The 15,214-nt window shown below is 42.9% G+C and overlaps 1 protein-coding gene across 1 annotated transcript; it reads right to left on the bottom strand.

Moving 5' to 3' along the window:
* Positions 1-272: 272 nt before the first annotated feature.
* Positions 273-1,442, bottom strand: LOC121052731 (protein WUSCHEL-like). Its single transcript, XM_040518416.1, has 2 exons — positions 448-1,442; positions 273-277 (listed from the first exon to the last, which is right to left on the bottom strand). Exons 1-2 carry the CDS (start codon positions 1,115-1,117, stop codon positions 273-275), a joined length of 675 nt encoding a protein of 224 aa, XP_040374350.1. The 5' UTR covers positions 1,118-1,442.
* Between the last annotated feature and the right edge of the window lie 13,772 nt (positions 1,443-15,214).

Below are 15,214 nucleotides of genomic sequence, written 5' to 3'. Positions count from 1 at the left end.
AAATCTTAGGGAAATGAGCTTTTCATCTCAAGGACCTGGATGGAGATGTCCATCATAACCCTATCAATGGGAGATACTTGAAGAAATACTTTCTCAATGTTTGGGACTCAGAGGAGTCGTAGATAGTTTATTCGCATAAGACATGGGGGACAATTCTAGTGTTCCTACTCTTGCAAAGCCCATTCATGAAGGCCTGTTTTTGAGGCCCATAATCATTTCTTCGCTATGCTTAGCAACACTAGGGGGGCAACACTATGCAATACTAAGCCCATTTACCCTAACAAAAACAAAAAAAACAAAAAAAGTCATAAATACAACTCTTCGGGGGCAATTCTAAGTGTCCCTACACTCGCGAAGCTACTAAGCCGAGTCAGCGGCTCCGGAAACTTTTTCCAGCTTTGCCCTCACAGGAAAGGCTGAGCTCAAGGGAAATGTGAGAGCCACCACCGTGACCGCCACCTCCATCGGAAGTAGTCTTCATGTTGCCACAGATGTCCTCACCATGCACGGGAAACAGTGAGAGGGTGTCAATCTCCTGGTGATCTTCTCCTCTTTGTTCCATGAAAGTTTGTTCTACATTCATGTCAAAGAAAGTAGAACTAGTTTCCCCTCCAGCTGAGATTGAACAATCCCTAGCACTCTTCTCCATGTTCATGGATCCATAACCGCCATAGTTCCCCATCTGCCCGTTAAAAGCAATCATCACACCAGCAGAAGAAGCAGAAGCAGGTGCAGAAGATCCAAAGTTAATATACTGATCCTCATGTTTCCAATTGGTAACATTGTCATCACCAACAAGCCCTGATCTTTGCATGGGAACATGAACATCCGAAGTGGACCTCTTCTTCTTCTTCTCCCGAGCCCTTTGGTTCACGAACCAAAAATAGACGTTCTTGAACTCGATCTTGCCGTACCATTTCAGCTGGAGACAGATCCTCTGAGTCTGCTCTATAGTTGGGGATCTAACTCCCTTGTTGTAGAAAAGCTCCTTGAGGATTCTTATATGATCTGTAGTGGGAATCCACCTAGTACAGCTCTTCCTGCGAAGCATGTTAGCACTACTCCCGACTGCTTTGTTACTTCCATCCTCGGTTGGTTGCTGGGTTTGTGGTTCCATTGGTGAAGGGTTGAGAGAGTGCGAGAATTGAAGAATGGTGATGACAAGTAATTAAGAAAGATTGTTGTTGATGAATTGGTTTTGGGATTGGAAATTTGAGTTTATAATATGGAGGAAGATATAGGCATGCAAATATCCACCCTTTGATGAAGCTCAATTTCAAAACCGATGTCAGTAAATCGAGATTAGTGATTCCAAATCTCGGGAAAAAAGGGACTAGCAGCATGTGAGGAGCGGTTTTTGAGGAGTTAGCTATTATTAGAGGACTAGCAGCATGTGAGGAGACCGAACGATTTTCGAGGAGGTAACTGTTCTATTCACGAGATTATTTTTCATGACCGTTGTTTTTCAACGAGTGATTAGTGCCTTAAAGCTCGGAAAAGAAGGAATTATTGGCGCTAAGAGTTTTGAGTTGGGAGCCAGCAAGTGGATCCAAAAGATACATATGTCCTCAAAAACCTCGCCGCAAGGCTCTTTTTGATGAGGAGCATATTTTAAAAGTTCATATTATTTTCAATGTACAACTATGGGGGCCTATATTTGAGGCTTTGCGGGAAACAATTATTGGCTTCTCACGGATATTGGAATATCAGGATAAGAAAATATTATTGTATTCATAAAGTGGCTGTGCGGCCAAAAGCAGTACATTCATTACAAAGCCAAAAGTGGCTAGAATACAAAACAGGAATCTTCGGATATCTTCTGAATCTTTTCTCAAGTGGAAGCAGCTATGGAATCCAACGTCGGGTTGAGCCGCGCCATTATCTCAAGGAGGGCAGACTTCAAGGAAGGAAAAAGAGGAGTAACGGAGCCCCTGCGCCCCCTTTACATGGAAACGGCAGAGGAATACAAACATAGGCTTGGCCAACGCCAGTATCCATGAGAAGGGGAGACACCTATAAAAGAAAATGGAGCCTCCAAGCCCCCTCAATTTGAAGCAGCTATGGAATCCAACGTCGGGTTGAGCCGCGCCATTATCTCCTGGAGGGGCAGAGAGTGAAGGAACCGAATATCAGCTTGAGTCTCTGCACCCCCTCTAGCCTTGGTAACCACCATTAGATGGACGTGAAGTACAGGAACAGCCATTTTGTAGCTTGAACCCATTCCTTCAAAGAGTCCATCCCTTCTTATCCCTCCAAGATTCTATCAAGAAGAGAAAGGGGGAGAAGGAGGTGAGAACCAAAGCCCCTTCCATCTGGAGGGCACAACACAGGCCGGGTTCAGAAGGAAGGAAATAGAGGAGGAAAGACGAACCTCAATTTGGCTTCCCTCCCTTCCCCTATTTGCTCCAAGTGGGGGATCCTAATAAAGATGATCTCGCATGATCGTGGATCTCACACTCGGAGCCCCCTCGTGTTTCTAAACCAATCTGAAGCCTGGCATTGTTGTTGCAAAATTCCAGAAAGGCGAAACAAGGGGTTGCCTAAGATTACGCCATAAGGCCTAACCCAGGCTTAAGATTACGCCATAAAGCCTAAAATTTAGAGGCTAAAGGTCATTTCATGAGGGGAAGATTTGTGAAGAAGGAGAAAGAGAAGCAAGGACTGAAAGGCCATTTCTTGAATGTTTCAGAAAATTTGTTGTGAGTATTCCTTGCCCAAAATACAACTATTTAAAGGGACTTCAGGAAAATCCCCACCCTTGGATGGATGGTCAAAAGTCAAACCGATATCAGTAAATCAAGATTAGTGATTCCAAATCTCGGGAAAAAAAGGGACTAATAGCATGTGAGGAGACCGAACTATTTTCGAGGAGGTAACTGTTCTTTTCACAAGATTATTTTTCACGACCGTTGTTTTTCAACGAGTGATTAATGCCTTAAATCTCGGAAAAGAAGGGATTAACAGCATGTGAGGAGACTGAACGGTTTTCGAGGGGGCCTACAGAGATTGGCCCGCAAAGCTCAATTTCAAACAAAGTTCCTCCACGTGGCGTTTCGCCGCAATGGCACCAGCTTCGGCCTGAGTGGCCCGATCTCTGATACGGGCCAGGTTGCGGCCCATTTCTTCAGAAGCAGCCAAAGGTTCATCGAGTTGAGCTTCTTCTGCAACAATCGCCTTCTCAACAAAGGCTAAACAGGCTTGGAGATCCTGGATCCGAAGTTTGAAGTCGGACCTTTGGATTTGTAGTTCCCGCAGACGGATGGCTCGCTCATTTAAAATACCGCGGGGGATGTCCATTTCTCGGGAAAGGTTATTGAAAGCCTCTCGAGCGTCGTGAGCCTGGGTGTTCGCGGCTGATTGATGGCGGCGAGCCCTATCAAGTTCATTCAGCAGATCGTCAATAGCACTAAATTGTTGCAGGGTCAATACCTTCTCCTGGCGAAGATACCTTAGAGCTTCCAAGACTCGCGGGAGGATGTCAGTCTCCAATACCCGAGGACCCAGATGTTCATGAAGCACCATCTTAGCCTCATCCACAGCAGAAGGAGGAGTTACCTCCAACACCCTCATCAATCTCTCGAATCTGGTAGGAGGAGGAGGCGGCAGAGGCGCCACAGGATCACGAACCACCAATGCAAAAGGGTGGACAGCTTCCTCAGTTTCTTCATCTTCAACAGGTTGGTCTGTCCCTTCAGCCTCAGGGGAATCTGGAAACTCAACTCGCGGCTCACCATGGGCAAGTGGAGCAGATTCAAGCACAGAGCCCTCAGCTTCGACGGTTGTCTCATTTGTTCGCGAGACTTGGGGGGCACCACCACCATTAGTATCATTTTCCATCTCTGGGACGACTGTCCCGCCGATAAGACCAGCAGCGTTTGCAGCCACCTCCTTGGTACAAACAGAATCCTGGTCAAGTTCAGAAATGTCAGAGAGCAGGGTTGGATCTAAAGGGAAATGGAAAGTATTGGCCAAACAGTGGCTTACCTCTCGAGTTGTCGGGTCAATATCTGGTACGTGGTCAAGAGGAAGAGGCCCCGCCTCATTCACCTCTTGAACCTCTAGTGCAGCGAGAATCTCTGTCGTCATCAGTTCCTCATAAGCGGCAGAAGTCTCAGAGTGGCTTTCCACGCTTTCATCCTCCGAGTAGTCGTCATCAGAGATCGTTATTAGAATGGTAGGACCTTGCAGATGCTCTGTAGTGGGAGATGGGAGAGTTGCCACAGGGTTAGTTGATGCTTGAACTAGCGAGAGAATTGGCTTTTCTGCAGTGGCTGAGGGTCCAGCCTCGCTCAGGCGAGAGGGATCAGTGGTCCTTTGACGGACCTGTCAAAAGATACATAGTGAAAATCCTGCCCAGATTTTAAAATTTAAATAGGATAAGACGGGGTCGGAGTTTACCAGTTGCATTCCCAGAGGTTCATCATCTTCAAAACTCTCTTCGACGAATTGATCTCGATCGCGTTTGCAAGCAAAGACAGCAGTGGCCTGTACGAGAAAAGAATCATAACTCAAAAAGGGGGGAAGCACCAAATATACAAGTTTGGGATCGTTCTTAACCAAATTACCTCAGCAGGATCTTTATCATGCGAAGACTTTCCCTCAGAAGTCTCCTCTGCTATTGCCTTTTGTTTCCCGGCCTGAACAGAGGCTGTCCTGCTCCGGGTAGTTTGCTGCAAAACACACTCAGGAATAAGAGTGGGAAAATCAACACAAGGAAATGGAATGGTGAAGAAAGACAAAAACTTACTATTGCCCTAGGCTCGTGGATTTGTATCCCTGGACGCAATGAGCGAGAAGGTAGAATAGGCTGCGGGGGTTGTTCTGCAGGTTTGGAGAAGCGCTCAAGAATCTCGCGGTCCTCCGGACCAGGGCTACTCATGCCACGAAAGATCAGGACGAAGAGTTCGTCATGTAGCAGGTCCCAACAGTTCACTGACACTTCTTTCCACCAATCAACATAGTCATCATCGACATCGTTGAGGGGGTATAGCGCTCTGACCCAAGGGGGAATCACTATCAAAGTAAACTGACTCTGAAAGGGGGCAGACCCAGGCGGGGCTAATCTCCGCCAAGAGGTGTAGTAATTGGCAGAATCAACCAGAGGCCAGGGTACCAACTGGGCCAACCCAAATTGGCGGGCAAAGTGGTTAGGGGCGTAGAGCTCGTAACTTACGCGATCAGTGGCAAGACGAATATCCAAGCAGGAGATGGCGCGACAAAAGGCCAGGAGGGCTCTTTCACTATGATCCCGTCCACTGGGCAGAAATCCATCATCAAGGGGAGGAGGGAATCGCCTAGAAAGGACTATTTTTGGGTCCGGCATCTCTCCCAGCAAGTACAAGTAAATAAAACACTCGGAGTAGGGTGGAGCTCGATACCTTACGTTGCGGCAAAGCCAGTTCCCCAAAAGGGAATCAACTGGAGGTTCCTTTGGAATATCGCCGCGACGAAAGAGAGGGAAATAAATCTGCAGCCAAAAGGCAAGGATCCAAAAGGGGCCACTAATGTCGGTATCAAATGGGCGCATTACGGCTCTATAAAGGGAGCGATATAACGCACCCAATATAGGTTGCCCAAGGCCAACGCAAATACCATTGTAGAGAGCAGTGGCCAGAGAATTCCAGGGCCCAGTAGGTTTGTTGGAAGAAGTGCAAAAGATAAATTTGCAAAGCCAGAATTCCAGGAATGCGATACCTCATGTATGGTCTCGTTGGGTGCAGTAATAGTCGCACTAGAATGGGTAGGATTTTCTGTGATGCCCTCGACCAGCCATATCCATTCTCAAAGAAAATTGAATGCCATCAAATTGACCATGCACATAGGGGTCAAAGTCAATGGGCAACCCCGTGATGGTAAGAACATCCAGCAGAGTTATGCTCATCTGCCCAAACCGGAAATCGAATGTATTGCTGGAGGTGTTCCAGAAGCAAAGAGCGGCGGCTAGCGGTGTAGGGCTAGTATTATGGGGAAGACAGAAGCATAGATCGATGGTTTGGGTGATACCCACCGCGTCCCATCGGGCCAAATCTCTCGCTCGGACCTCCTGATACCAAACCTTTTCCTCGGGAGTGACAGTAGGCAAGAAGCCCACTTTCCTCCTTGGTCCCCAACTACTAAAATCACCAGGCACCTGCCGAAGAGCCGCTATGGGACGGCGGATGGGAAGCCCATAATAGGCCATAACATCATCTGGCAAACGATCGCGAGGTGTGGGACCCAGACTCGCTTGACTATCACCGCCACCAAAGCCCATCAGTCGGCTTCTCTCCTCTCCGGTCTGACGTCTACATCGAATACTCATGTTAGTCCGCCAGTTGAATGCGGCTTTCTCAGTGATTTCATCTGCCTGATCGATAACGAATGGTTTCTTGGATGCCATTTCTAGGTCGCAAGGATTACTTCTCTATTACACCTCGATTTATAGCTCAGATATTTTGGAGATTAATTATTAGTTGGGCCAGTGAGTGGCCCTGGTTGATAATTAATGAATCATTATTCCATCTTGAGAATCGCATCTAAGGTGATAGTGAAGATACTTCTCCATTACACCTCGATTTATAGCTCAGATATTTTGGAGATTAATTTATTAGTTGGGCTAGTGAGTGGCCCTGGTTGATAATTAATGAATCATTATTCCATCTTGAGGATCGCATCTAAGGCGACAGTGAAGATATTCCACCTTTTCTTACCACCGCAGGGCCAGCATAGTGGCCTGATGTTTTTTAATTAAAACATGATTAAAACCGATGCGGTTTTAGATGCTAAAGTTGCAGCAAGTATGGTGATTTCGCTTGGTCATATGTCATGATGTCGATAGCCATGATCCAATCATCCTCTTCAGCATAAGACTCGCGAAGGATTAAATGATAGCAAACAGTTTGCTATTCTGCATCTTATTTCACCAAGTACTATAGGCCTTGATCAAGCCAGGAAAGCGGCTCCAACCCCTACATTTGAGAAAATCAACAGAGAGCTAGCGAACAAGGCAGATACTTGTTGCTATACACATGGCGAAGCAACCACCAAGGAAGAGAAGGATCCTCATTCGCGATCAAAAGCAGTCTCCTTCGCATAGGGTGGCACGCTAAAGTTCTGATCTCCTACAACCTGTTCAAGTTTCATCAATTTATTGCATACCAGACATCAGATCCATGGGGGGGGCAATAAAGTTGGCAAAGAAAGCGTCAGTTCATAACAAAGGCAATTCAGATTACGGCATTCAAGCTTTATGGCCTATTTAGAGGCCTACATGAAAACAGTCAAGCCAATACAAGTGGCTTTGGAGCAACAACATTATAAGAGTAGTACTGATTCAAGACCTCTTCAGTCAAGACGAAGACCTTTGACTTCGAGGTCTGGGGGGCAATGTTTGGACCCAAAATGAGCATTTTGGCCTGACAAGGCACGTCTTGGAGAAATTGAGCCAATGTCAGTGACTCAAGCTATATATTGTCGACAAGTTCAAAATATATATTTAGAGGCTAAATAAAGCCTACTGTGGAAGCATGGAAATGGAAAGTCAACTTTAGCACATTTTCCTACTTCGGCTAGGAGAAACCGAGCTAAACAGAAGGAGCGGCCGCCTGACCAAATGAACTCGAAATGGGCTGAAACTCTGCAGATCCATTTTAGACATCCTAAGAAACATTTCTTATGAAGAGTTCAAGATCCAGATAGAAGTGAAAGGCCTTCAAAAGATCAGTCCAATGTTCTGCAGAAGCAAAATTGGAAAACTGGACCTGTAAGGGGTCCAACAGCATTTCCGGCCCAACCACTATACTAAAAGCTCTGAAATTTTACCAACATGATCTACACTCATAGTGGAACATTTGTTATGAAGACATCACGGCCAAAATATGAATTCCTGATGGAGATATACATGAAGGAATAAAGGAGCCGAAAGTGCTTCCTTATCTCCAAAATTCATCATTCCTTATCTCCTTATCTCCGAAATTCATCATTTCTATCTCCATTAATGCTCCATCTCCACCTCCCTTATCTCCAATTAGTGCTCCACTTTCATTTGTTTAATGCCAAAGTAGTTGGCATGGTAGCCTATAAATAGAGGTTACATTGAAACACCAAAACACACATTCACAACAACAACATCTCTAAGTGATCTAAGTTCTCTCTAGAGCAACCTCTCTAAGAGCAACTCCTCTCCTTCTCTTTCTCTTACCGGTGATCACATTCCTAGTCCTAGTCTTCCCAGAAGCCGACTTTCAGTGCCACCAAACCCTCTGTCAACGTACTTCGATCCTAATCTCCTCGGGAGCCGACGGTAGTGCCGCGACCACAACGGTTACAGAACCAGCCAAGTAAGGGTAACGCCCTAGCAACCCAGCCAAGCTAAAGTCACGCTTTAGCAAGTTCTCCTCATTTCCCAGTGGTTCTCGCTCTGCTCGATCTACAACATCGAGTATCGATTGTGATTTTCAAGAAGCTCAGCAAAAGTCCTCGCCACGAGGCACAAAGAATCCCATGACGAGGTTGGTGCTCTCCTCGTCCACAATCTCTTGAAAGAAGTCAGGTCAAGGGACACCCCTGACGACCGCACCAGAACGGTGCTGGCACGCCCGCGCAGAAAAGAGACTGTTGACCAGCTGCAACAAAATTGGAGCCAAACACAACCAGCTCAAGTAAAAAGAACACAATTTTTGCTGACACAGTGTAAACCTCTCAACTGAGGAAACTTCACTGCGAGGCTATTTACGTAGCCTACACGAAGGATAAATCCACTATATGTAAAGAGAATACAATTACAAGTAGTGATGTTGATCACAATCACTTTACTAGCACACAATGCTAACTTGTTTATAATTGCAGAAGCTATCCTACACACGTAGCCAATGCTTAGTGTATTCTCTATACTATAGATCTCCCCCTCAGTTGCTTGTATCACGAACTCACTGATCTCAAATATGACTCATGATGTGTATGTAGTGAGAAAGCAAACTATATAAGAAACAAATAGAGTTTTGGCATGAAACAGTTGGTGAAGACTAAGCAACACACAAAGAAAACAATTATTTTGGAAGCCAAAAACCTTACATCAGAAAACTGTTTCAAAACGTTTTCTAGAGGAGCAAGACTCCCCCTCAATCAAATCTCTTATTGCATCACCAAATAAGATATGTATGTAAAGGTTTTAAAAACAGTAAATAACTTTTCTTATTTTTGTGCATATCCAATCTCCATGTGATATGCAAGATAAAAGCACTTGAATGAAGATAAGCATATCACATCATCTATCCGATATGCAAATCAAATTAAATAATGTAAAATGATATGCATGAGTCCTACCTTAAACGCAAGATCAGTGAGGCGATCCTCCTTGATTTTCGCTGCAATATTTGATTCTGCAATCTTCTTCTTGTTCCCTTGATTTACCTAGAATGCAGGAGAAGTATTCTCCTAAAGTTCTGTAATCTCTGATCTCCTAGAGGCAATAGGAAAGTGTGTGTTGAATGGCATTGACCCAAATACTTACAATCTCCCCCTTTGGGCATTCCTATTCAACACATGATGTTTTTCTTGTTTGAACCCCTGCATGTTAAATTATTACAGATAATAATAGAGAACAAAGAGTAGCTTCTCGGATCAAGGAATCAGTTTCCATCCTTTTCCAGATCCAAGTTGCCAAAAATAAATCTCACATAATATAGTAAAAATAAGCATCCTAGTTAGTTTGTGCTTATGCACTTACAACCCCAAAAGCAAAAATAAATATTGTCCAACAGAATTTAAAATGCAGAAAACAGAAATTTCAAAATAAAATAAAATAAAGAAAAATGTCACTTCTCCCCCTTTGAAGGGGAAGGCCCGTCGACTTCCTCCAAAAGCTTGGTGACATGGTCCTGAAATTCCTCGCTATCCATTGAAGTTGAGCTCTCCGCAGGTGCGACTGCCTCAGGAACAGCGATGGATGGACCGGGAGCGTCAAACCCGGGAGGGTGGCGCTGCATGTTCCGGATCTCCTTGGTGAGGTTGGTCACAGCATGATGAGTACGAACCAGAAGAGAGTGCATGTCGTCCATGTCGGTAGTGAGACAGGCAAGCCTCTAGTCAGCCACCAGGATGGTGTCGCGAAGGCTATCCAGAGAAACAGGAGGAGGAGGAGGAACAACAAAGGGGGACGAAGAGGAGGGCTCCGGCTGCGTTCACGGTGCATGCCGGGATGAAGGATGCTAACTCTGACAGCGGCATGTCGGCCCTCCTCTGGAGGAGGAAGACGCCGATGTCCACCAAGTCGAGTAGTGATCTTTGTGCGAACCATGATGATAGAACCGGCACACTGAGAAAAACAAGAGTAAAATCCGAGAGACAGTAGAGACCAGATATATAGAACCGGTAGGGTTAGAGAAAACCAAAGGACACACCGATTGGGATAGCGTCGCAAAGGGGAGAAGAGTTATGACAATTTATTTCTCCGAGATACACGCATGCAAATTTCTTCCCCCCCTTAATATAGGCGTAAACAATAAGAGAATTAAGTGCAACCAGATGGCAATTAAGTCAGGACTCGAAGAGACAACCAGAAGCACAAAATCATCAAATTTATCACACAATCTGTTCTTGTGCTAAGTATCAAGGTAATGAATGCAGTTGTCATATTGAACAGAGAAAATATAGCATAGTTGAAACACAAGGAGCACGAATCAATTAATGAAAGGAACATATTTCCATGTAGCAACCACGATGTATTCCATCAACAAATAGAGTTTGTACTCATTATTAGACATGACCTAGTAAATCGGTGAAGAATGTGAACATGAGCAGTACATGGGGCTTAGAGACATGTTCAGTGAAAGAGATAAGAAGTGAAGGGGAAAAACTTCACACATAGACTGAGCTCAGGAGATCTCCTAGAAGAAGTGGGACACATTTTTCCCAGATACTTATGTGATTTGAGTCAGAGACTTCTTTATGATGTAAACAAGAACTCATGTAACAAGACCCGTCTTAGCAACTCCCAGACCAGACGATCTTAGGGTACCGAGCATAACAAGGATGCTCCAAGAAGAGAGTCTCAAGTTGTTGTTTGAATTTTCACAATTTACGTACACGTTGCACCTACCAACTTGTTTATTGCAAATCTTGGAAAGTTCACCACAACCAAGGCCTGATTACTTTGAGTGATAGGATACATAGAACCATTCTCGTTTCTTACAAATGATAGGAGCATTTTAATGCGACGTTTTAACTGTTTTTCCCTACATTTTCTGCGCCATTTCCTTGAAAAATCCCTGTTTGGGAAAGTTTCCATTCTTTGATTGGGAAAGTTCCTTATTGTAGAAAGTTTCCATTTTTGTAGTTTTCATTTCTCATTTCTGGCAAGTTTCCATTTTCAGTTTAGGAAAGTTTCTATTTCTCACTTTTAGTAAGTTTCCATTTTTCATTTTTAGAAAGTTTCTATTTTTCAAAAGTTTCTATTTTTCATACTAGTTTCTATTTTCAGGACCTCCGAGCTAAAATGTGGAAATGAACGCACGAATGGAAAGAGGAGCTTGCGAACATCAAGACGAACGAATATGAGAGAAATCGGGCCACAGAAATGAGCAGAAATGAAGAAACAAGCTTTCCTAATCCAACTAGGAAACCCTGCGAAATGGAGGAAGGCTTCCCTAGCAAGTTTCCAATGCAACCATGAAAAAGAAATGGAAAAATAATGTGCTTTGCGTTGGAAAATGAGAAGGCTTGAAGATGAAGCAACGAAGCCCAAGAACTCTATGGATTTTCGGCAAATGGATCAAAGGCCCACAAAAGCCCATGCAATTAGGGTTTGTGACACAATGAAGAAACCCTAGAGATGTTTGCCGTCCAAAAGGAGAGAGAAACAAGGAAAATGACGTGAAAAATCAGAAATTAAAAGGAGATTTTCTAGGGAGATTTTCTAGGGCTATTTTTATGGAAATTCATCAAGAGATAAACCCTAGAATATCTTTTGCCGTCCAAGCCAAGAGGAAAAGAAGGAATTGCCGTGCACCATGAAGAAGAAACCCTAGAGAATTCGGCAAGAGAGATTCAAGGGAGAAATAAAAGGAAAGAGAAAAAGGTGGAAACCAAGAAAAGCTCAAATGAAGTCTAGATACGTTCCTACATTCCCTAAAGAATTTTGGCCGAATTGGGAAGCTTAAAATCAGAAATTATCTCTTTATTTCGGCAAGATTATTTAGGGAATTAATTCTGGAATTTTGTGATTGGTTGCTCCACCTCATAGGGCTTATGTGGCAAGAATTCATTGGAGGAAATTATGTGGAAGAAGCAAGCAATAGCCGTGAGCTTTTCTAGGGTTTTGGACGGCATGGAGACCTAGGGGCCGTCCCCTATATATTCTCACACACTCTAAACGTCAGGGGGTTCCAACTTTTTGACGTTTACACTTTGAAAAAAATCAGAAAAACTCTCTCTAGCTAGCCGTGCTCTTCTCCATCCTCTAGGGCAACCACGAAGTTCAAGCAAGGCCAAGGAAGAAGAGGACAAGCCGTGCACATCATCCATCACCATCCTTGAAGATTGCTTTCGAAATTCAAGAGACCATTCATCACTTCATTCATCTCATCTTCATCACGGTGTAATCCGATTCTCCTTGTAACCTTTGCTTTGTAATTTTCGTTGGTTATGCCTTAGTTGACACAATTGTTTGAACAAATATTGATTTCTGAAATTTTATGATTGATTGTTAATTTTCAGATTCATATATTGCGATTTATGGTTGCTTTTGTGTGAGTGTTTGATTAAATTTGCATGATAGAAATCTTTTGTAGGATAATCTTGAATGGTTCGAAACATTTAGGGTTTTTATATGATTGTTGCTATGAATTTGAGAACATGGATCAACTTTTTGGTTTCGTGTTCTTGAATCAATAAGTAGTAAAGGTTTTGTGCAAAAACCGAATTTAATCAAAGAAGATTGCAATTAGGTGGACTTTTTCATACTAAGTTGCACATTTGAGTTGATAGCCTTTCTAGGTGCTTAATGCGTTAAACATGACATGATTGACTAGCTTTCTAGGGTTTGATTGCATGTTTGATAGGATTAATCTAGGTGCTTTCGCTTAGGTTAATTAGCATTGAAAGTAAAATATGGGAAATTGTTTGCTTTTGAACGTTTCACATGATCAACTCCTCTTGCATGACTATGATGAACAATGATGAACTTGAATCAATTTTAATCATGAGTTTCGACTTTGATCTTTGTTCTCACATCCCATTTGTATTTTTTATGTTTTTGCATTTTAATTATTTTCTTAACTTAGTTTAATTTTCGAAAACCAAAATCAAAAACAAAATCCCCCCTATTTTCGTAAATAATGTTTATAATTGTAAATACCTTTGTGAATATTATACTTTGTTTTAATTTTAATTGTTTGTTTGTCCTACATTGACAGGTGTACCCTCAATCCCCGGAATAGAACGATCCCTATTTACTTTATACTACTAATGACATTTCAGGGTTAAATTGGTCGCTTCCCAAAAGCGACATCAACAAATCCTTGAAAGTTCACCACAACAAGGACCTGATTACTTTGAGAAGAGAAAATTAGCCATATGAGCATATTAAGCATTTTGCCTACTTCATCTATTCTCCCATGACAAGGAACACGAAACATGCCACCACTTAAAGCAATAAGTGAACTACATAGTAACGTGACGTGAGGCAATGACTAATCATGAGTACATAAGCATTTGTCCATAATAAGGCATGGTCATAGAATGTACATAGCCGAAAATATATGCATTTCACGAGTGATAGTGGTCAAAGTGTACTAAGATCATGAATTTCTCAATCAACAGTGGACAGACATTCTAGTACCTTATTGCTTAGAACATATCCCAAGTGCATTTCTCAACATCTCAAACCTAGCAGTGCCAAGAGGCTTAGTGAACAGATCAGCAAGTTGACTCTCAGTGGGCACAAAGCTTAATTCAAGTATATTTTGCTCAACCAAATCCCTAATGAAATGATATCGAAGATCAATATGCTTTGTTCTAGAATGTTGAACAGGATTCTTTGTGATGTTAATAGCACTTGTGTTGTCACAGAAGATAGACAACTTACCTTGAGAAATGCCATAATCATGAAGCATTTGCTTCATCCACAACATTTGTGTACAATAACTCCCAGCTGCAACATATTCAGCTTCTGCAGTAGATAGGGAAATGCAATTTTGTTTCTTGCTATGCCAAGCTACAAGATTGTTTCCAATAAAAAAACAGCCTCCAGAAGTGCTTTTTTTTTATCTTTTAGGTTTCCTCCCCAGTCAACATCAGAATACCCTGCAATTTCCACGTTAGTATCGAATGTATAGAAAATACCACAGTTAACTGTACCTGAAATATATCGGATGATTCTTTTGATAGGTTCCAAGTGGGATTCTTTGGGATTTGCTTGAAAGCGAGCACACACTCCCACACTGTAGGAAATATCAGGTCGACTGGCAGTGAGATACAGTAAGCTTCTAATCATGCTACGAAAGAGTGTTGGATTAACTGATTTCCCTTCCTGGTCTTCGTGCAGCTTAGTAGTGGTACTCATGGGAATGCTCACTGTCTTCTTAGATTCAAGACCAAATTTCTTGATCAAATTCTCAGCGTATTTGGTTTGAGAGAGAAACAACCCTGTATCCATCTGCCTTACTTGCAATCCAAGAAAGAAAGTTAGTTCACCACACACGCTCATTTCAAATTCACTTTCCATGATGGATTGAAACTCTTTGACAAGGTATTTGGATGTGGAACCAAAAACAATATCGTCAACATACACTTGGGCAATGATAAGATCATTTTTAGTTTGTTTTACAAACAATGTTTTATCAATGGACCCTTTAGTATATCCTTTTTCCACAAGATGAGTAAAAAGCCTCTCATACCAGGCTCTAGGAGCCTGCTTCAGACCATACAGGGCTTTCTTGAGTCGGTAGACATGATCTAAGTTATGTGGATCTTTGAAACCTGGAGGTTGTTCCACATAAACTTCTTCCTGAAGAATCGCATTCAAAAAGGCAGTTTTGACGTCCATTTGAAATAATGTAAACCTGAGATGACATGCTACAGAAAGAAGTAACCGAACTGATTCTAGTCTAGCTACAGGAGCAAAGGTCTCGTCAAAGTCAAGACCTTCAACCTAAGAGTATCCCTTAGCAACTAGTCTGGCTTTATTTCTAATCACATTCCCTTTTTCATCACTTTTGTTTCTGAAAATCCACTTGGT

Source organism: Rosa chinensis, chromosome 1 (genome assembly GCF_002994745.2).
Source record: "Rosa chinensis cultivar Old Blush chromosome 1, RchiOBHm-V2, whole genome shotgun sequence".
Lineage (NCBI taxonomy): Eukaryota > Viridiplantae > Streptophyta > Magnoliopsida > Rosales > Rosaceae > Rosa > Rosa chinensis.
The sequence above is the reverse complement of the archived record's forward strand: the minus strand, read 5'-3'. Positions and strand labels throughout refer to the sequence as shown.